The sequence below is a fragment of the Corythoichthys intestinalis genome, chromosome 7 (assembly GCF_030265065.1).
Source record: "Corythoichthys intestinalis isolate RoL2023-P3 chromosome 7, ASM3026506v1, whole genome shotgun sequence".
In the NCBI taxonomy this organism is placed as follows: Eukaryota; Metazoa; Chordata; class Actinopteri; order Syngnathiformes; family Syngnathidae; genus Corythoichthys; species Corythoichthys intestinalis.
Genome location: NC_080401.1, coordinates 34,374,157 through 34,396,286, shown reverse-complemented (window position 1 = coordinate 34,396,286; position 22,130 = coordinate 34,374,157). Strand labels below are relative to the sequence as shown.

At 37.1% G+C, this 22,130-nt stretch overlaps 1 protein-coding gene across 2 annotated transcripts; it reads left to right on the top strand.

The window, feature by feature from the left end:
• The first annotated feature begins 1,082 nt into the window (after nt 1–1,082).
• Nucleotides 1,083–16,640, top strand: LOC130919527 (uncharacterized). 2 transcript variants are annotated; one of them, XM_057842319.1, is made up of 16 exons: nt 1,083–1,388; nt 4,854–5,530; nt 5,678–5,903; nt 6,016–6,091; nt 8,518–8,804; nt 8,877–8,915; nt 9,025–9,098; nt 9,232–9,312; nt 9,511–9,716; nt 9,801–9,900; nt 9,983–10,145; nt 10,239–10,345; nt 10,531–10,675; nt 10,974–11,100; nt 11,202–11,386; nt 14,489–16,640. In XM_057842319.1, the coding sequence occupies exons 1-16, from the start codon at nt 1,353–1,355 to the stop codon at nt 14,648–14,650; spliced, it is 2,691 nt and encodes an 896-aa protein (XP_057698302.1). In that variant the 5' UTR covers nt 1,083–1,352; the 3' UTR covers nt 14,651–16,640. The 2 variants fall into 2 exon arrangements, with proteins under 2 accessions (XP_057698302.1, XP_057698303.1); XM_057842320.1 differs by lacking the exon at nt 14,489–16,640 and adding an exon at nt 13,813–14,453 and having other exon boundaries at nt 1,084–1,388.
• The last annotated feature ends 5,490 nt before the right edge of the window (nt 16,641–22,130 follow it).

The following is a 22,130-nucleotide window of genomic DNA, read 5'->3' as shown; positions in this document are numbered from 1 at the left end:
TAAAACATTTTGGTTGTGGTGACGAAGCCATTTCCTCATGTTGTCCTCCAGTGTTGTGATGATGTGATGATATTTCCAAATTGTCTTTTTTTTTCGGGATTTTGATGAGTGATGCCATTCCAGCGCCATTGTTGTTTTGGTTTGAGAATGTGGAAAACGGAAGTCACGAGCAGAAAGCCAGAAAGAAGTAAAGCGAAACCTTATAACTTTGTCTTTTCTTACATACCTAATCATCTTCCTCTCCCCCCACCCTAATTAAACTCTTCAGAGACCACGTTGGTAAAATTTAAATGAAAAAGTAAACATTACAGATGTTGTTATACAAGGTTATCCATATACTGTACATATCTATATCTTACCTAACTAACCTTTTTAGTTAGTGTGACAAGCGGTATATAAGAATCAGTGTTATTGTAAAATGTATGAAAGTCTTATATTTGAGTATACAGTGATCCCTCTCTTTGTCCTTCAAACTTTGCTCCCTTAGTCCATCGCAGATTTTTTCAATTTTAAAAAAATAGTATTTTGTTTAAAAATGTTAAAATGCCAGTATGCATGTACAAATCATTTAAAATATTTCATATAATAATTGCATTTGCTTAAAAAACATTTGTAAAAAGTTTTTTTTTTTTTTATTTGGGGGGAAAAACATGTCTTATATGTATCTTTCCAATGCTCTTAAATCTGAATAAATACATTGAATATACACACTGCTGGGATAGGCTCCAGCACCTCTGCGACCCTCGTGAGGAATAAGCGGCATGGAAATGAATGAATATACACACAAAAATGTAAATAAGCTGTCTCTTCTTCGCGGATTTTCAATTTTTGCGGGGGGGGGGGCGGTACCCATTAACCGCGAAAAACGAGGGATCACTAGTTTGAATTTATGTTCAATGCATCTACGTCAAAACGGTTTCAACATTTGAAGGAATTGTGGTTGTCTTCTATCAACGGCATAATATTTTGATCCTTAAAAAAATATGAATATGTATATATATATGTACAGCATAAGCCCCCCACCCCCCCAAAAAAACAAGGAATCGTCGACTTGTATTTGTTCGAGAGGAAGTGACGTAGTTATGCGCATGCGCTGTGGCAATCCGTTGCAAACTTGCAATCCGGTAGCCCGTCACGATAGGGTACAAAGTCAACGCGTGAAAAAGATGATCTCTTAGGAATCAACGTACGACTGTACTTCTTATTTTTGTTTCATGTTATAGAACTGCCTTGCTAGTTGTTGTATTATTAGGGCTGCCTTGTGTGGGTTTCCTCTGATATTGAGACAGAAGCTTGCTGTGTGACTTACGAGGAGTTTTTCCTTTCTGTCCTGAGCACCATCAAGTGCGATAATGCCAGGTGAACAGCAACAACAGCAACCACCAAATGTAAGTAACGTTATTTTGTATTGCCTCTCTTACAAATACAGTGTGTTATAAACATTTTTAAAGTTGTGTTTTTACTTAAGTTTGTAACCATTGTTGCGAAGTAGCCGTTAGCTACCTTTCTAGCTAATGTTTGTAACAATAGGAACTATTATTCCTTTGTTTGATGTTTGCGAGGGACATATATAACTGACGGACAGGATGTCTTTGTGTTACTGTTGTTATGGTCCGAGCTGCCGGGAAAGCAATAAAAGCTGATTCAAATGAGTTCAGGAACTAAATTCTGTGCTTTATAAATTGTGAAAAAATCGGAATTTAACAATGTTATGTCAATAAAGTAGTAACGGCAGCTCATGCCAAGATAGTTTGAAATTTTAATTAAGCAAGCATTCTCTACACATCTAACATCTAACGTCTGAGGAAGGTACTTCCGTGATTCGTCGAACATGCCATGCGCTGTTCCTCCCTCCAAAACGAATAAACTAAACGAAAATTTAAAAAATATCTACATATCATATCATATTTAATATTGTCACTGTCAAATATGTTTTATAGGTATGCATTTTCCTAAGTCACTATCATCTCTGAAGTCTGGCATTTATTGAAGTCATTTCAAGAACGTGCTACAACTCAATAAATTAATGTAACGTTACTAGCTTCCATTTCACAAGTGTGTTGTTGCCGAGGTGGACAAAGTAAAAAGTAAAATTATTGCATGCAGTCCTTGGTTTGATACACCTGTGAACTTAAAACGGGTGATTTCAGTAATTTTCTCACCCTACTTGATGAGTAAGGGTGTGACAAATAGGGGTGCAACGGTTCAGTTAGGTCACGGTTCGGTTTGAACCTCGGTTTTGGGATCACGTTTTCGGTTCGGTTTCGGTTTGCGTTTTGCTTTTTTTTTTTTTTTTTTTTTAACTGCCTTTATTTTGCTTTAAAAAAATGAAACATTTAAAATGTAAACATTTTCGACTGTTAAAATGCCTCTTAGCTCTTTGGCAAGTGTAGTGACTGACTACTGAAATACACACACAGTAGTAAAAAAGTTACTTGGCAAAGTAACTGGTGATTCCTTTCATGTTTTTTTTTTCATTAAAAAAAAAAAAAAAACAACCCAAAAACATAGTAACCTTTGCTATGTTTGGAGGTCATTTAATGTTGTGAATCAACCGTTAAAGTTGATAAAATTGCTCCCGTTTTTGCCTTAGTTCCCTTCTGTCTACTTTCGACATGTGAAAATTTCAAAACTGTTTCATCCTTTAAAGATAGACTCAAGTCAAGATTTTGCCGATTTAGGAGTATTTTGGATAAAAAGTTGCTTAGGTTCGCTCGGAAGGTTTACTACAACAGAGCCTTTCTGAGAAGTTTACTGCTCTAAAATGGCGGCTGTTTACTAACGCTACCGTGTGTCATTTCGCATGTAGTTCTATATGATGATGATGATATATCTAGGCGTAGATTGTATGATGTCGGCCACAGTCAGGAAATATTGGAGCCGCCTAGCATCGCGTTTGCTACAAACCAAACGCGTGACCAAATCCAAACGGATGAAAAAAAAAACAAAAACGCAATGCACGAAAAACGTGCAGATTTTGAACGTAACGCACGGCGTACACATTTAAAAATCAGTGCTCACTTGTACAAATAACACAGAGACCGTACAACTTGACAGGTATGAATTATAGTGGACCGTCACAGTTAGGTTGTAGCACGAGACGTCCAACTATCAGCGGTCAGGGCGAAATGATGTGCTTTCGCGAAATCGTCTTTGATGGCTTTGCGTGCCATTTCATAAATGTCAGGGATTATGTTGTTGGCGAAATATGTCCGCGAGGGAACAATATAACGCGGGTCAAGCGTTGCAATTAAATTAACTAAGCCCGCATCTTCAACCACGGAATATGGTTGCATGTCTTTTGCAATGCACATCCCCACTGCGTGGGTCATCTTCGGGGTTGTCCTGCTCTGAGAAAGCGATTTATGTGGGTGATGCCGGCTGAGGTGCCCAAGTCATGTTAGAAGTGTTGCCATTAGCATAGGGAACAAGCGCTAAGCAATGCTTGCAATTTTTTATTTATTATTATTTTTTTTTCAATATTTTCTCTCCGTCTGCATTGTAGTCCACGGGGAAACTGAAATGTTGCCACACCGCAGATGTGAAAGAAGCCGGTGCCTCCTCAAAAATCGGTCTGTCGACTCCTCCGCTCGCCATAACTTTTTTTGTTTTCTTTCTTGTTTCACTTTCACCTCGCTCGTAAGCGAGAGAGGGCGTTACTCGGCTCCTATTATACAGGTGCTTGACAGCGATTGGACATTTACTCGCGGGGCGGGAATTTCTCCACAGTTGCGCTTCACGTCACACACAGGCACACAGAGTTTGACCAATTCATTCCACAAGCGTTCGGAATAAATTACTGTAATTGCAAAACCAAAAAGGCGTGGTTCATAAAGGCGTATTGAACCGTACAGGGCGAACCGTACGGTTCGGTTTTGAACCGCAAACCGTTGCATTGCTAGTAACAAAATATCAAAATGGTGATAAATCGTGATACTTTGTTTCCCAAAAGGTTATCGATATGCTCCTGCCAAGAATTGAGATATCGTTTTAAAAAGGTGTCAATGTAAAAAAACAAATTAAAAAGGAACCAACAAGTTGCTACCAAAATCTTCCATCATAATAGTGTCTCGGTTAACTCTAAGGCTGCGTTGACGGTCCTCGAAGCCCAATCCATTTAGACTGGGAACGTTCATTCGAAACCAGAGCATTCAGTCATTCTGTCCGATTTTCAGGACATTTACAGGTCGTATGCTGTTCATTTTAGGGAATTTATGGGTCATTTCCTGTTGAGTTTGAGTCACTGCCTATTCATATGGATATTTTATGGGTCACTTCCTGTTTATTTTGATTTACAGAGAGTTACAGAACACTTTTCCTGTTTATTTTGAGTTACAGAACATGAACAAGTGACCCATAAAATACCCCAAAATCAACAGGAAATAACTGAAAATCAACAGGTAATTGACCTTAAATGGCCCAAAATGTCCTCATTGCCTGGCGTTGGCTGCCACTGACGGCCATAGACGTTCAATCCGTTTGAAGTGGGAGGGTGGCAGCGAATTCGTTCATTCGCTGCCATCCCTCCCACTTCAAACGGATTGAACGTCTACAAGTGATAAACTCATTCCAATTCGCAGCAGAAGTTTGTTTTTCTGTTTATTAATTGTTTGTAGAATATCCTAGAATGATTTCCTGAGCAATGTATCGATAATCGTTGTATCGTCAGATCGTTATCGTGAACTCTGTATCGCAAATCGTATCGTATCGTGAGGTACCAAGAGGTTCCCACTCCTATTGATGAGTGCACATTACATTTGTACTTTTTTTTTTTTTTTTTTTTTTTTTTACATATGTACATGACTGCATAAACATTATCTTCCTTCATAATCTGAGCTCATTCTCTTCAACAGAACCCGTTGAGACAGCAGTTGTTGGATGGACTTCTTACCAAACTGCAATCCGCTATCAACCAGCAACGACTAAACTTGGATTATTTAGAGTTCTTGACTCGTCATCACCTCATTCTCTTTGAATCATACTCTGAACAGACAGGTGGTTTATCAGAAATTACAGAAGCTCTACAAAAACTCCATCATGCTGTTGAGTGGGAAAATAATGTCAGTTCTACACCCACTGTGGAACAGGAAGTGGAAGTTAGTTCAGGTCCTGGTCACCCCAAAACTGTAATAGAGAGAGAAAAACTATATAGTTTGCTAGACACACATCTACCTGTCTCCTCCATTGCAAAATGCCTTGGTGTTTCGAGGAGAACGCTTTACAGAAGAATGCAAGAATTTGGCTTATCTGTAAGAGGGTCATACAGTACAGTGACAGACGCAGAGCTTGACAGCATTATTTCAGATATTAAAAGTCAGATGCCAAATGCTGGTTATCGAATGGTTCAAGGTCGTTTGTCTTCAATGGGCCACCGCATTCAATGGTGGAGAATGATGGCCTCCATGCATCGTGTTGATGGTGATGGGATCCTCTCACGGTTTATAGCGCAAGGGTGTGTTGTGGGAAGAAGTTCTGCTATGCGAGACCCTCTCTCTACGGTTCACATCGACACAAATGACAACCTCGCAAGGTAGAGTAAAATAGGTTGTTTATGCAAATATCTACATGATGATCTACAAATGTTTGATTTGTGATTAAATTGGAAAAACTATATACAGTACATATCTGAAGTTGAATGCAACACTTATTAAACTGTTATTTATATTTTGTTCCACAGGTTGTTTTCAGGAGATTCCAAGTCAAACTTCAATCGGGGTAAAAAAAGGTCTTTGACTGCCACCAACCATAATGCTAAGATAAACAGTAAGGCTGTTGCTTTCAAATTTTATCTGCTCCCAAAAAATACATTGAGCACACCGTTGCCTGTTGAGGAGCTTGAACTCCTTCAGGCGGGCATGGGGGAACAAATGGTGAGCCTTCCTGAAAATGGTGACCACACAGAGGTACAGCAGTCGGTCCAGTTGTTTAATATATAATTCCAGTTAGTTATTGTACTTGATCTTAAGTTGTGCTCACTGTCAGACCCTTCCCCTCTCTCTTCTTTATTATTAACAGATTTCCAGGCTCTTGGCTGAAACATTTCCAAAAATGGAGGGTCTTTGTGGAGGGTGGCTTTTGCATAAGGCCAAAGGTTTGTAAGAAAATTTTGTTTCAAGATTTCGCAATAACCGACTATTACATCCCACTTTCCTATTTTTGGGTCTGTAAACTAGAGCTGAAACGAATACTCGAGCAACTTGAGTTTAAAAACTGATCCGAGTAATTTTATTCACCTCGAGTAATCGTTTAATTTTGACAGCTTTAAGCATCACGTTTTGCCCGGACTACTTTTAATGCGGGACAACGCGTTGGTGCGTTGAGGAAGAAGCAATAAATTAAAAAAAAAAAAAAAAAACTTACTGCAGCCAACAGCCGCTACAAACGACGCCGACGTTGCTAAAAAGCCCGCATGATGCTACGGTGGTAGCAGATAGCGTCTGATGCGTCTCATAGAGATCACATGTATGTTGAATTAGATGCGAAATGGCAGAGTCAGTGGCATTAGTAAACAGCCGCCATCTTAAAGCAGTAGACTTCTAAGCGCTAATAAATAAGTTTAACGTTACTGTCACTTGCTCACTTGACGTTAGCCCTGCGGAGGGCTAGGATTCTATTAATTATGACCACTGTCGATGCGTGGCTAACCTGTCTTACATACAGGCTTTATTTAATCTGTGAAAACATAGCGCTGTAGAGTGATGAGGGTGTAAAATAAAAACTTAATAATGCTAACTGTCAATTTTAGCCCCAGTAGTCATTGCTGGATAACACACCAAGTAGCACTGGTCCTTAATGTGCTCCAATATAGCAGGTATCATACATTTATTTTGAACATTGCAAAAACTCAAATCAGGACTTACAGTTTAGACTAACTTAAAACTTAACTAGCACTTAAAAATAGCTCGACACAAGTAGAAATTCATTTGAAACACGTGGGAAAAACACCTAACTTTTAAGTGATGTGTGTTATCAAGCGTAATGCCATTTTTAAGTAAGACATTATAAACGACTAATTTTCTCCCGATTAGTCAGCCGACTATTTTTACGATTAGTCGACTAATCTAATAATTAAAAAAAATTTTTTTTTTTTTTTTTTTTTTACTAATTTAGCAATGAAATTTTTGTTGACGCTTATCAATTCACAAAAAACATATTGGAACACTCAAATTATTTATTAAAGTACAAATAAACACGTAAATAACAATAATAAATCACAAATGAGTTCGAATGCTGATAGAATTAACTAGTGTAGCATCCCGATTGAAAAGATGGTCTCTTAAACTGATGGTTTACAACTTTTATTCCATCCTTGATGTAAACACACTGTAAGAGCTACGGTGCACACAAATAAAGCAACACAATTCGAAATTAACAAAAACTTTTCACCTTTTTCCTTTTACACCTTATTTATATATCGATGAATTGCCTATATGAATTGCGTTTACCTTAATTTATTACCTTATCATTGACAATCTCTCCCTTGAGTGCAATCACTGTATATACTGTATATATTTATGACCTTTTAACCTTATATAATTTTCTATACCATAAAATAAACCATAACATGAAATAAACCTTTCAATTAGCATTAAGAACAATACTAATAGCACTTATAGGCCCATTGTCAATGAAACATTATTATTTAGTCAGGCGATAGTACCCTCTGGTGTACAAAAAATGGAAAAAAAAAATTACAAATTGCGTGAAGGCGCTTGAGGTGTTTATTCACGGCCGACGTGCAGCCAAGCTTGGCATTGAAGAGACAGGACAGAAGAGTGTACTCTCCTTTGTTTCTTTGAAATAAGGCAATGTTTTGGACACTCTGGTGCGCTTTTTTTGGCTTTGTGCCGCTTTCCCCGCTTGCAAACAGAGCATCCGACATTCTAACTTTCCACGCATATATTTTTTTAACCCTTCATTACCGTCGACGGGATGTTGTGCTCGTCGACGGATTTACGTCATCGATGACGTCGACTATGTCGACTAGTCGGGACAGCTCTAATATATATATATATATTATAAGATATAAAAGTTTTTTGAGTGAAAGCAGTGAAATAATTTTCTTTTTTTTTCTAGTTACATCTGAGATGCAATTGTTGGCTGTTTTTAACAATGTACATTGAAAATAAAGACATTGATTGACTGAAAATGGTTAAATATTAGATGCAATGTCTTGTTTTCTCATGTACAGTGGTGAGAACAAGTATTTGATACACTCACAATGGGAAAACCCATTGGCAGTAAATCGTGATACTTTGTTTCCCAAAAGGTTATCGACTGTATATTTATAATTGCTCTTCACCTAAAAGTTTTTTATCAGATTACTCGATTAATCGATAGAATTTTCAGTCGATTACTCGATTACTAAAATATTCGATACCTGCAGCCCTACTGTAAACCCTTATAGTGCGTTGATTACTTGCGGTAAGCATTAAATGTCCAACTGACAAAATGTTTTTTTCTTCACAACAAAACAATGAATTTTAAACTTCTTTTTAATTTTTTTTCTCAACTAAGGTGGGAGTGGTCGACGGAAACTGATTGCCATTCCACTTGAGGCAGAGGGCTATACCACCAAAGGTCTGCGAGCCATGGCAGCAGGCGGCCAACCCACTTTTTACATTGTACCGCTTCAGGAGACATTAGACACCGCTCCTCTTCCTCCCAACTCATCTCATTTCTCCAAAATGCCAAAGACGGCATGTTACCAGTGCAATAAATTGATGCCTTTCCAGATGCTTGCAGTGCACATTAAGACATGCAAGGAGAATCTGTCTGACGATGATGATGAGAGTGATGACGAGGTGAGGTCAAATAGCTTTTTTTTTTCCTTTTAAACTACATTTCAATTAAATTACTGTTCTGTAATTTTGCAGTCCTCTGATGACACATGTGTTGTGGAGAGCAAGTGTAAGGTAAATACAGCATATCTTAAAATCCTAGATCACTTTGGTTTGCTTTGCACCAGCATTTTTTTTGTCTTTTTAACATTAAACACATTTTTATTTCCTTTTTAAATTTCAGGTGGTTTGTCCAATCTGCAACAAAGAATTCCCAGAGGATGAGATCAAGGTCCATGCTACTCTATGTGGAGAGCGGTAATCTGCTTTTTTGTGCAGTTTGTAGAGTAAAAAATTTTGTAGACTAATGTCTGTATGTAGTCTAAATTACCTTAAGAATGTCTGTATACTGTATACCGTATAGTGTTTGAGACTATTGTTTCCTGTGCAGCTTTGAACATACACCGACTTGTGTACCAAATGACAGTAGTCCAAGTAGAAGTGGTCACACTACAGTGTCTAAACCAAAAAGGTATGATGTATTGAGATATCTTTTGCATGTGTATATTTTTAATAGTGCATACATGTTTTGCCCCATCATTTACACTGTCAACATGTTCTCAACTACACAAGAGCTAGCCATCACATTCTTTTAAATGATTTTTTTTGTATAAAATTTTTGTTGGAGTATTTGGGACTGTATTAATATTTCCTTTGTTGTCCTCCTAAGTTTGGAGGATGTACTGCTCTTCCTCACACAACAAATCGACACCACATCGGAATTTAAACTGTGTGTGGATAGAGAAGACCTACTTGACAGGGGCCTTAGACAATGGAAAAGGAGGAAAACTGCATCTCCTGCAAGTGTTCTGAAGGTGGTCTATATAGGAGAGGCAGACATTGACACAGAAGCAATTAGAAAAGAGTTTCTGACTGGTAAGTTGGTCATGTAACATTTTGTTGTTATATAAAACAAAAACAATAGATCATCAAAATCCATGTATTGTTCTTTTGCTTAAGAAATGATTTCAGGTATTGAAAAGAGATTTTTTGAAGGAGCTGGGACCCAGGGAAAAACCCCCAAATACTCTTTGACTGACCTCGATAATGATAATTTCAGGTTGGTAACGCTTTTTAAAAGTTGGTGTATGTGATTTCTTTTTTTTTTTTTTTAACTGAGACTTTTTCTACCTTGAACACAGAACTATCGGTGAAATAATGGCAGTCAGTCTTGCACAAGGTGGCCCACCTCCTGCGTTTTTGAAAGAGTGGTGCTACAATTTCCTCTGCCTGGGAGAAATTTACTGTCAGTCTCTGTCTAAGGATGATGTGACTGATTCAGAGTCCTGTGTACTCATCAGCAGGGTGAGTGCTCTTAGGCATTGTTGAATAATAGATGTTTCTCTAATGTTAATACCTATTGCATTATTTGCATCATTTCTACATTACACATTTCAGGTCGAAGATTCTACAGATGTCCAGTCTCTGATGATCTATGCTGATAAAATTATCAACTGTGGATACACCAGCCAGATCAAACTGGACTGCAAAGAAAGAATCATTCAGTAAGTGTTTTAAAACAATTTTAACATTTCATTTGAATTTTAATTAATTTGATGACACCCTAACACATTTCTCACTGTGATATATGTATTGATAGTAAATTAAAAAGAAAATAGAATGACAATATTTAAAAACAAAAAAACTTTTCAATCCAGTAATTGTTTTTTTTCTCTGGTTTTCTTCAAAGAGCCATTGTCAAACATTCTGCAACAAGAGTGATTCCAATGCTGCAGCAACTAAGAAAGGGCATGGAACTATATGGCCTGGTGAACCAGATGGCATCAAACCCTGCAGCTTGCCATTCCTTGTTTGTTCCTGGGAAGATCACCGAAGTAAAACTTTAATATCATTTCTTTTTTTCATGAACACTTTATTTGTAATTTCCCAATTATCATATATCGTATTTTACCATTTTTTAATCTTTTTTTAATAAAATTTTTATTTTTTTATTTTTTTTACAAATAACGATAGAAAAACAATCCCAAAGTAAAAAAAAAAAAAAACTGCTACTTATTTTGTTCTTAGGTAACCTACATTGTTCTGTATTGCAATGTCCATTTTGTATGTCATTAATAGCCCGAGTTTATACCCTTAAAGATATTTAGCCAAATTTGCATTCACTTCTTATAGCCTGATGCCGATTTCATGATGATGAATTGCCAGCCACATTACAGTGAAAAGGGAACATCCAATGAAAGAGCTGAAAGGAAGGTGATCAACTTCCTTCAAGATTTCTTAGAAGAGCTTGAAATGCCAGGTATGATGTACCGTGTAGTATACACATAGCATAAATATTCTTGGATTTTTACTAAAGGGTTTCTTAAATTCATAGTATTTGTAAAATACTATTATTCACAGATGGGGAGACAGACAGTGCAGCTGGCGACACAGAACCTCTTACGGTGCCACATGTCCTACAGTGGATGACTGGGCAATCCCACATCCCTGTCCTGCCTGACGAAAGGAGACATTTCAAAATAACATTTAACTTTGACCATAAATGCAGGGAAAGGCTTGGAGACCACTTGGTGTGTTACCCAATTGTGAGTGCGTGCACTCGGACTGTGACTTTTCCAATACAGCATCTTGGCACATACACTGACTTTAGAAAAATCATGAGTGAAGCAGTGCGTTATGGTGGTGGATTCCACAGAGTTTAATTGCTGTAGCTCTACTCAAAACAAGTTATTAATATGCCGACGGCTATTTGATGTGAAAAACAGACAAGTTTTAAAGTATTTTTATTCATTTTTTATTTGTTAATTTTATCAGCACGTCATACAGGATTTTTCAAATGCATTGGCTGGGAATGTCTTAGACAAAGTTTCAGTAAGCAGCTAATGTCCGTGTTTCCCCTAGAATTTTTTGAAGCTGCGGTGGTGAGCTGCATCGGAGTCTGACTGCCGGACCATGTAGTGCCACGGCAAAACTGTGTCACATCATGACATTTTTTTTCCCCCACATTTTGTTTCCCAAAAAGAACCATAACAAAAATCTATTTGAAATATTTCATGAGCCAGGCTAATGTCGTAGCTCTCAGCTACAGTTCATGTACGTAAAATGCGTAGCTGATTACAGTTACGTTACCCTAAGAAATAATCCGACTATTTTTTCTCGTAGCAATAGTATGACTAACATTTCGTAGTCCTTCTTTTTCGTTTTATTTGGCTCTAATATGTACTACATTAACACCACAATAATAGTACTTCTGTTAATGGACCAATGGCGTAGGTTTGCATAGGGACGTTAGGAACATAAAGAACTTTTCAGGATGCTCAAATTGTCCCCACCAAATTTTAAGCAACCTTTTTGCATTGTATAATGGGTTCAGTTATAGAGGTCATTTAGGTTGTCTTCACATATTTGAAAGGATAGAATTGACCCTACCATTATTAAGTGAATTACCTTCCTTATGTTCAGACTTACACTGACACCCCCCCCCCCCCCCCCAATGCACGTTTGATTGGCAGTTGACTAAATTCCCTGTTTTCAATCTACTAGAAATAAGTGAAATCATCTGCCAGTGGTTTAAGTAAATTTTACTCTAGATTTCTTGAAATAAGATTATTTTCAGATATTTTTTAACACACTTATTTTAAGCAAAAAAAAACAAACACTTTTTTTCCGTCAGGAGTGTTCTTAAATCATCAAGTGATATTGTTCAAAACATTATTTGAAAGCATTTTCCCCCTTGATTAAAAAATGACCAACCTCTAGAGGTATGGGCTTAATAAGAACAAATGGTAATATTTACCTAAAGTAAATTGAATAATCTGACCCATTAATGTGTTAACTAGTCTTTCACACTCAAAAAAAGATGGAGAAAATTATTCGAATAGATTTCAGAAAAATCATCATATTAAAACGTTCTAAATTTGCAGTGTGAATGTTGGTACGTCAATACAGATTTATTTTTGCATTGATCATTTAGCCTATCAATTAATTAGGTTTAAATTGGTGGTGAGAAATGTAGCCTAGACCCCCGTTCACCCAATCTGTTGGGTCTTATTACGGTAATGTCCGCCCCCAGCAAAAAGTGTACATGGAGGTTATGCTGTTATATTGTCCTTACCAATATTGAGACCAAACCTACGCCCTTGTAATGGATCCATTTCAAGGAGACGGGGGAAATTCTAATTGTCGTGTAAAGAGATTTACTAGTTTCGGTGAGAATGTGAATATTTTTGGTTGATGTTCGTGAACTACATTTCCGTACAAACGCACGTTGAGGTACCAATTAGCTCAGCAAGGAGAAGTATGAGAGTCATTTTTCGAGTGTCCCAGAGCTCACAAAACTAGGAAAAAAAGAGCGCATTTATCAAGGTTTCGTCAGCCGTCATTGTGTATATCTGTCCGCCGAAACAGCTAGGTAGCAGATATAATAAGTACGCCTGCCCCTCTACTATTGAACGGGTTGTTGATATTAGCGCGGCGGCGCTCTTCCCGCCTCTCGGCGCAATTTCATTCAAACTTGCTGTTTCGTCCAAGACGGCCATCCACTGCTTACGTTCGCCGAAAAGTCTATTCCAAAATAGTGTAATGCCACGGATGGGGGGAAGAAGAAAAGTCTGTATTGGCTTACCCACTTTATTGTGGCAACAATAATAAAGAAAAACAACAACAAAACAACAGCGGGCTTCCGTGACATGCGACCGATATCTCGCTTCCCTTTACGTCACAGCTCCTCCTCCGATCGTCTCTTAAGGCGGCCACGCAGAGCTAAGGACATTACGATACACAGTGAATAGGTTGCCGCTGAATCCTTCACACTAGGCTGCCGCTAGTTTGAAACGGCCTTAAATTAAAAAAAATATTTTAAATTAACATCTCTTTTGCACGGCGTGGCGGCTTTTATTTTGGTGTGGTGGTGCGCCACAATAATCCATGTATAGGGGAAACCCTGAATGTGTCTATTAATGTTCATGTTATAATGACAGACACCTTGTGTAAGAAAGAACTGTATGTACAGGTCACAACCATGTGAATGAGAATGTTTCAGAGGATCAAGAGTTTTCTGAAGTTCCTCCATGGCTTCATCATCCAGTGGGCATGCGATGTCAGGAATGACAACTGCTTCATTTGAGTCCTCTTGCAGTATGACACGTTCCCAGTCAATGTCTGGGTCTTGAAGTTCCTACAGATCCAGAAAGACAAAAAAAAAAAAAAAAAAAGACTCAATTTGCTATGAAAAAATTGCGCTGCTTATGTATTTTGTTTATAAAATTGAACTGTTCCATAAAAGTGCATCTGTTTATACTTAATGTAGAAATTAAAACTATTGTACTGGTTATTGAACTGTTGCCAAAGATTTTGTGCCTCTCGCTCACTGCAACCAACAAGGGCATTATAGTTTGTTAGTGAAAATTATCTTTGCCATCTATTCAAATCATGACAAGGCATCATAACCATATTGTCAGGAAGGATATTCACCAGTGCGTTCCATAGTTCAACTGCTACTGATATTAATCTGTCAGAAAACAAAATCACTATATCAGCTTGCCACACACTTGTACAACTCATGTTTTATCTCTTATGTGATGTGTTCTTTTATAATGATATACCCCAAGTCGTTCCCCTTCATCCACATCTTGTTGATGTCCCATACACCACAGCCGTTCTGGAGTAAGACCTCCTCCTGTCCGTAGGGTATGGTTATTCCATCCTTGGATGAAGGTGTCAAGGTCAGCCTGGAGTCGAGGGACAAAGATGTGCACTACATAAGCGATATTAAGCAGACCATCTACCTCCAAAGAGTGGTGGACATCATGGTACAGGTCAACTCATCATGGCACAGAAAAAGATTTTGAGCCCAGAAAAATATATTGAGCGAGCAGTTAAAGGTTTTGAGCAAACAATGATAAATTTTGAGCACAGAAAATATATTTAGGACTGAGCAAAAAAAAAAATCTGTGCTCCAAAGTAGTGTTTGCATGTTATTTTTACCTGCAGAGGGGTAAACACCATTTTTAATTTTAAAGTGAATTTCTTTTGCATCATACGGACTTGGGAGAAAGAAGAAGGTGTCATCCATCACATGAGACAATAATCAGAGCAGGTAAAACTATTTTTTTGCTTAATATATTTTTCGGTCCTCAAAATCTACATTTACTCGCTCAATATATTTTACTGTGCTCAAAATCTATCGTTGCTCGCCCAGAATTGTGGCACAAATCAAGGGCGTAGGTTTGCATAGGGAGGGTAGGGACATAACGCTACCAACTGTTTAGGATGCTGAAGTTGTCCCCACCAACTTTTAAGCAACTTTATTTGCATTAGAGTATATAATGACTTCACTTATATAGATAGTTTAGAAAAACCCACCACCTCTTTAAAACTGGGGGAGGGGGCTTAAATTCCCTTGTTTTCAATGTATATACCAGAAATAATAAGTGAAATTATCTGCCAGTGCTTCAAGTCAATTTTACTCAGATTTCTTGAAATAACAAAATAGCTAGCTCAAAATAAGCTTGACACTTATTTTAAGCAACCCTAATCCTAATCATAAAAAAAACTTGAAATGTTCTTACCTCAAGAAGGGTTATTGTTCAAACATTGTTTGAAAGCATTTTTTTCTTGATTTAGGTGAGAAACGACCAAGTATGGGCTTAACGAAAAAATTGTCATATTTACTTAAAAGTAAATGGAAGAATCTGACGCATTAATGTTAACTAGCCTTTAACACTCAAAACAAGATGGAGAAAATTATTCGACTAGATTTAAGAAAAATTGTCAGATTAAGATGTTAAAAATGTGCAGTGTGAAAGTTAGTATAAATCAATAGATTTATTTTGCATTAATCGTTTAGCCTATCAACTAACTACCGGTATCATTATTAATGTCTTGTCCCTGCATTAATCATTTAGCCTATCAACTACCGGTATCATTATTAATGTCTTGTCCCCAGCAAAAAGTGTACATGCAGGTTAGGCTGTTATATCGCCCCTACCAATATTGAGACCAAACCCACGCCCTTGGAAAAAATGTTATTCCATAAAAACTCATCTCCGGGCTTTCCTCTTGGACTGAAACACCAATAAGTGCCACAAGATAGCGCCCGATTTCCGTCTTTGAGAAAGCGCTTGTGCTTTAGCGCCACCTTCTGACACCATTTGTCAAACTATTTTGGGGTGCTACCAATTGCTCCGGATTTTCACAATTCGTGGGCCCTACAACAATAGCCTTGTATTAGCGGGCGAGCATGAGAAGAGCTTAGGCGTGTCAGACGCTGGCTCAACTGCCCCCCTTACCCCCGTCCCTTCTCTATGTTCATCTGTCACCCTGAAGCCTCCTTCAGTTGGGTAATACAACACCAAGCTGGGTACCAACTGCACACACACGCACACACATATGTGTGTAGTAGTGCTGATCAAAGACATAAACAGTACCGGCCTCCCAGCAATCCCTTCTCCAACATCTCGGGAAAGATATTTAACCCCTACTGAGCTTCCCGCCTCCCCTCAGACTGGCCAGGCTCCACTTTTCCTGAGGATTGATAAGCAAAACAAGCACTCATTCCAATTCTGTCACATCAGAGCTCCACTATAAACAGTGTTGTTAATCTTACTTTAAAAAAGTAATTAATTACAGTTACAAAAAATCCTTTCCCAAAAACTAATTGTGTTAGTAACTCAAGTTACCCGAATGTAAGAGTAATTAGTTACTTGGCAAAGTAAATGGTGATAATTTTCATGTTTTGTTTTGTTTTTTTCTTTCGAAAGAAAAAAAAAAGGTTTTTGGGACAATTGGCCCTAGCCCAATTCTTTACCCTAAACTTAACTAGACACATGGGTATTGCGGATGTTGCAATAACTAGATAGTAACCTTTGCTATGTGTGGGAGTCATTTAATGTTGTTAAAATTGCTTCCGTTATTGCATTAGTACCCTTCTGTCTACTTTCGACATGTGTAAGTTTTAAAACTGTTTCTTCATTTAAAGATAGATTTAAGTTAAGTTTTGCCAATTTAGCAGAATTTTAGATAAAAAGTTACAAGGTGCACCCGTGTATAAACGTCAACTGCAATAAACGTTGACTCAAATGAGTTCAAGAAACTAAATTCTGTGCTTTATGAAGAGTGAAAAAAAGCAGAATTTAACACAGACAAAATCATTTGGCCGATCAGAGTGAAGTATGACCGAAACAAAATGGTGACGTCACGTACAGTAATGGTCGGCAACGGCTCGCCGCATACGTTTCTTCAACACAACGTGGCCGTGTCAATTAAAAAAAAAATCTGTTTTTATATGTATATATACATATATATATATATTTCTGTCTCCATCCATGTACCCGTTTTTAATGCGCACCATGATTTTACAAGTTGATTTTGGGGAGAAAAAATGCGCGTTACATTCGGGAAATTACGGTACTTAGATTTGATAGGAAGGTTTTCTACAACAGAGCCTTCCTGAGAAGTCTACCGCTTTAAGATTGCGGCCGTTTACTAATGTTCTTTATACATGTTACTAATGCCGCCGTGTCTCTCATTTGCATTTAGTTCTGTATATATGTGATATCTACCGTAGCATCATGTGGGCGTAGTTTGTAGGCTATCGGCTACAGTCAGGTATTACTGGAGGCTTTGAGCAACCGAGCATATATTAGTAGCATCACGTTTGCAAAAGGTGTCACACTCCCTTGCCTCCTCCCCACTCCTGCTCTGCTCTCTCGTCTCCGTGAGTCCATCTTTCTCAGACTTTTCTTGCGTCAGTCAACCAACATAGTAACGCATAGTAACGCACGCCTTTCCTGCCTCAGTAACGATAACGGCGTTGCCAAGATGAGAAAATTAATTAGATTACTCACTACTGAAGAAAATAACGCCGTTAGTAACGCCATTATAGTCTAACGCCGTTACTAAAACTATAAATAAAATCATTGACTGTGGATGGATGGATTGGATGTCTATCGCTGTCAATGGCATTGAAACTTGTTTTGTGAGTGATACCGTAATTTCTATCAATGATCATTCCGTATGTCTGTGTTAGGACTGTTTGGAAACAGGAAATCTTAAAAATTAAAACAAAAAACAACTGATGTAAGGCCATTTGTTATCATAGAGTTTCACACTTACTAAAAAGTCATTGGGTATAATATACGTTTCCTACTTTTTGTAGAAATTTAAAATTTTAACATTGTAACATGATCACTTAACATATTTTGTATTTTCTCCCCGAAAAAAGGATATACAACTTATTTCAGTAAAAAAAAAAACTTTGCAACAGCTTATTCTATGATAAAATATAGACAAGTTTCCAAGGTACTTACGCTTTACTTCTGCATGTCTGCTCGCAACTTCCGTTTTAGAATTTCTCCATTCAAAAGAACGGTGAAGCTTACTCATCAATTCCCTTAAAAAAAGACAAGTTGGAAATACCGTATCCAGCTGTCATCATCACGACAGGGAGGACAACATGTTCATGAAGGCGGATGTGGAACCAAGCTCGTGCCACCACAAATACCGGGTGTTTTTGTAGTCATGTTGCCGCTGTGTTATGGAAGGTATGTTCTTCCTATCCCTGCTTTGTCATGTGTATTTTGCTAAAAAGATACTAAAGCTAAAATCTTGCGCATGAAACGACTTGTTGTCTTTGATATTGTTATTACGATGATGATTGTAATTATTATGATGTTTAATATTATTTACTCCAACTACTGTACTGCTGTGGCTTCAACACATGCTATCTGCTGCAAGCCTGTTGCTAATCAGGACGTGTAGAATGGCACAATTATGTAAACGCATAAATGCAAGTGTTACATGTTTTTTGTTCGTTTGTTTACAGGTGGAAAACTGTGAAAACTGTTTTGTGAGTGATACTGTAATTTCTATCAATGATCATTCCGTATGTCTGTGCTAGGACTGTTTGGAAAAAATAAAGGGAAGACAAATTGATGTGCCTCACAACAACACTTACTGTACGTCGATGGACATATATCGAGACTACGTGCATTCTACTTTGATAAAGGAAGGCTTGACCTATGCTCCACCTTCGTTAATTTTTTTCTAATAATTTTTAAGTCGTGATTTATTGACCTGTTTTGCACATGCACCAATTGTTTTAAATAAGAAATGGAATCATGTTGTCCCAATTTTTTATTGCGATCAATATCTGCAATAAAAAGAATGACCTACTATTTTTGTTAATATGTACATATCTTGCAGTATTTCCTTGTAACAACAAAATCCGTGTCAGCCCTTCTGCTTTTGGCAAATGTAATATTACAGCATTTGTAATTTCACCTCATTTTGGTCACTCAAGTGGCCGGCGTATCAATCCACACCTCACGTCAACACAGGCTGACAAGTTGTTATAATTTTGTCCACAAATGATCAACGAAGTGTTAAGAACAATCATACAATCTTTTAGGTATATCATTAGGTTTAAATCACATCCTTCTTGTCTGCAGCTGGTTTCGATTTAAGGCATATGGCGAGGTAAATCCACACTGGCGCTTTGAAGCTTAACGCTCTTCAAAACATTCCACTTCAAACTACATATATAGGCGCTTCCAGGAGTTGAAGCACAGCACAGAACGTCTCGGAGTATCATCTACCTCATGCTGAATCCATTTTTGGAGATTCCGTGGGTTCCTCTGGTTTGATTTTGCCGTTTTAATTTTGTCAACACGCTGCTTACTTCAACCGCAACTAATAATGGTTTTTCTAAACCGGTAGTTTGGAGCAGACATTTTCAAGATGGCACCGCCCATACTTCACTCAGGAAACTTCTATATCACGAAAAAATCAGTTATACTGTACCATTTTCTTCCCTCAAATACAATTTTTTGTTAAGCACAAGTTGTTTTTTTTTTTTTAAATAAAATTCTTCAATATCTTCTGTTTTAGTGCATAGAATAAAACCTTTCGCGGATTATTTTAAAAATATCCAACTTTTTGAAAAAATTACAGACTCTTGAAGCCTACATTTAAAAAAAAAAAAAAACAATGTTTTAAAATCTTTTGCTTGTTTTTGCTTTTAAATCAATGCTTAATCAAGTTGAGAAAGTTAAGCTACATAACAATATAAAAATAATAAATCCATAATACTAAAATAATCAATTTTTAAAAAAATAATAATAAAATGCATGTAATGTTATGATGCAGATTAGCGACAACGGCATCTATGGTTTAAAAAAAAAAAAAAAGTATTGAGACGCTTCGATCTCGAATGTCACTAATTCGCGATAATAGGCATCAAGTAGTTCAATACTGAACTAGAGATGCACTCTGGGAGAGCAGAGTTCAGCCTAAGCAGCCAAATTCATCACTACATTTTGTAAAGTGGGCACTCTACATTTCTTGTCGTTATATCGCCTACCTTGTAAATTTGGGTTTAATAGGCTAATCCATTATCAAATTATCACAGAATACCCCTCTCTTAACCTCTGTGACCCTTGATCTCATTACCTCAAAACTGAATCTTCTGTTTCATATTGCAAACATATTCTGCAAGTTTCTATTCATTCTTGAGTTATCACAAACATACAGACTAGACATACAAAACCGAATACTTAAGTGAAAAAAGTTATCCAATTATAATTTTGGGGGAAAAAAAAAACAATAACATTTTTAAAATCTATAATACATTTTTCACTTCCAAATATGCTATTTTATTTCACCATATATGCCTGTATTCTTATATATAAAAATCCTGTATTCATGTGGACCAGCTAACAACACTTCTTTGTCTAATTCCAGTATGTCAACTAAACACACAGTTTAATGTTTTACAAATAACGAGATTCCTGTAAATGTTTAGCTTGACACGTTAGGCCCGTTTTTTGCATGGGTGAACATTCTGTTCCACGCTTTTGTGGTCATCGTGACAATCCATTTTGACTGGGAGGGTTCGCAGTCAGTGATCACCTTTGAGTACCATTGACAGCGTTAGACGTCCAATCTTGGACGTCTAGTGTCGTCAATGACAGCAAATGACTACTTTATCTGAAAAAAATACTTGAGAATCTATACTTTCTTACCTTTCCCCCCATTCAGTACATTTTCAATGTTATTTTTTCCCTAATCAAACTAGCCTCTGCGGCTTCACTATTGGTCTAAATTTCTTTTATGAGTGCCAAGAGAACCAACGTAGCCTACAAAACCCTCTTAAGAACCAACAAAGTTCATGAGAACCATTTCTCTCTCCACTCCAAACTTTTTAGAAGCATTTCCTGTGCAAAATGTGAAACTGTGATAGCAAAGAACGGCAATATAAAAAGTATGACGAGGGTCATTAGTTTCCATTGAAAGCTGCCAAACGTGCGCTTTTTCAATGAACGATACTGAATATAAACGGTGCGTTATAGTATACGTATTGTTCCCGCGCTGTTTTTTTAAGGCTCCCCGCTGAGCAGTAACCGCAATGGATGCAATAAAACAAAGCGCTCCATCTGAGAGTGGCTGTTAAAAAATGCAGCAAGGTTGATACTGGATGTAGCATTTAAGCGGCCTGTTCTGCGAAAGGTATCCAGCGGCTTTTTGCTGTTTGGGAAAATGGCCCTAAATTCCCAAAGTGCAGAGTTTGGGAAAGAGCCAGCACTGGGACAAAGAACAACTGTGCTGCTGCAGCTACACAAAGAACGAGCGTTATAGTCTGCAATCAGGCGGGACGGCACGTTGGGAAAAGACTTAGTTGTAAAATACAAGCGGCATTGAACACATCCGTCGGAATCAGAAGTTTTTTGTTGAAAATGGGTAATGTTTAACGTGTTTTGAAAGTACATAGCTTTTTTCATATTAAAGACACTTTTTTTCTGAACTGATTTTTTAAAGGATTTTTTTTTCACATGAAAATACACAACTTTTTCTGGAAAGTATGACTTTAAGTACAGTATAGTAAAGCATAGGATTTTTTTGGGCAAAATGATTTTTTTGTTTGTTTGTTTGTTCAAAAGCCCATTTCTTTCTTAAAAAACCACTTCTCCCCCTCAAAAAATATACAACTTTCTTAGACAAAATAGAATTTTGTTTTGTTAAAATTTTTTTTAATAAATGATTTTTTTGTATTCTAAAATAAACACTAAATAAATAAATACAAACTTTTTGAACATACAGAATGTCTAATCTTAAAAGTATAGATTTTTCTCCTCAAAATTTATACTTTTTTTGGACTCCTTTTTTCTGATAAAAAAAAAAAAAAGTTTGTTTAGCCTTAACAAATATACAACTTTATTTAAAAAAAAAACAAACAAAAAAACCCACATTTTTTTAATCATAAATGTTTCTTCTTAACAATGCACACAATTTAACACGTTTATGACATCTTAAAAATATGATTTTTTTCCCCAA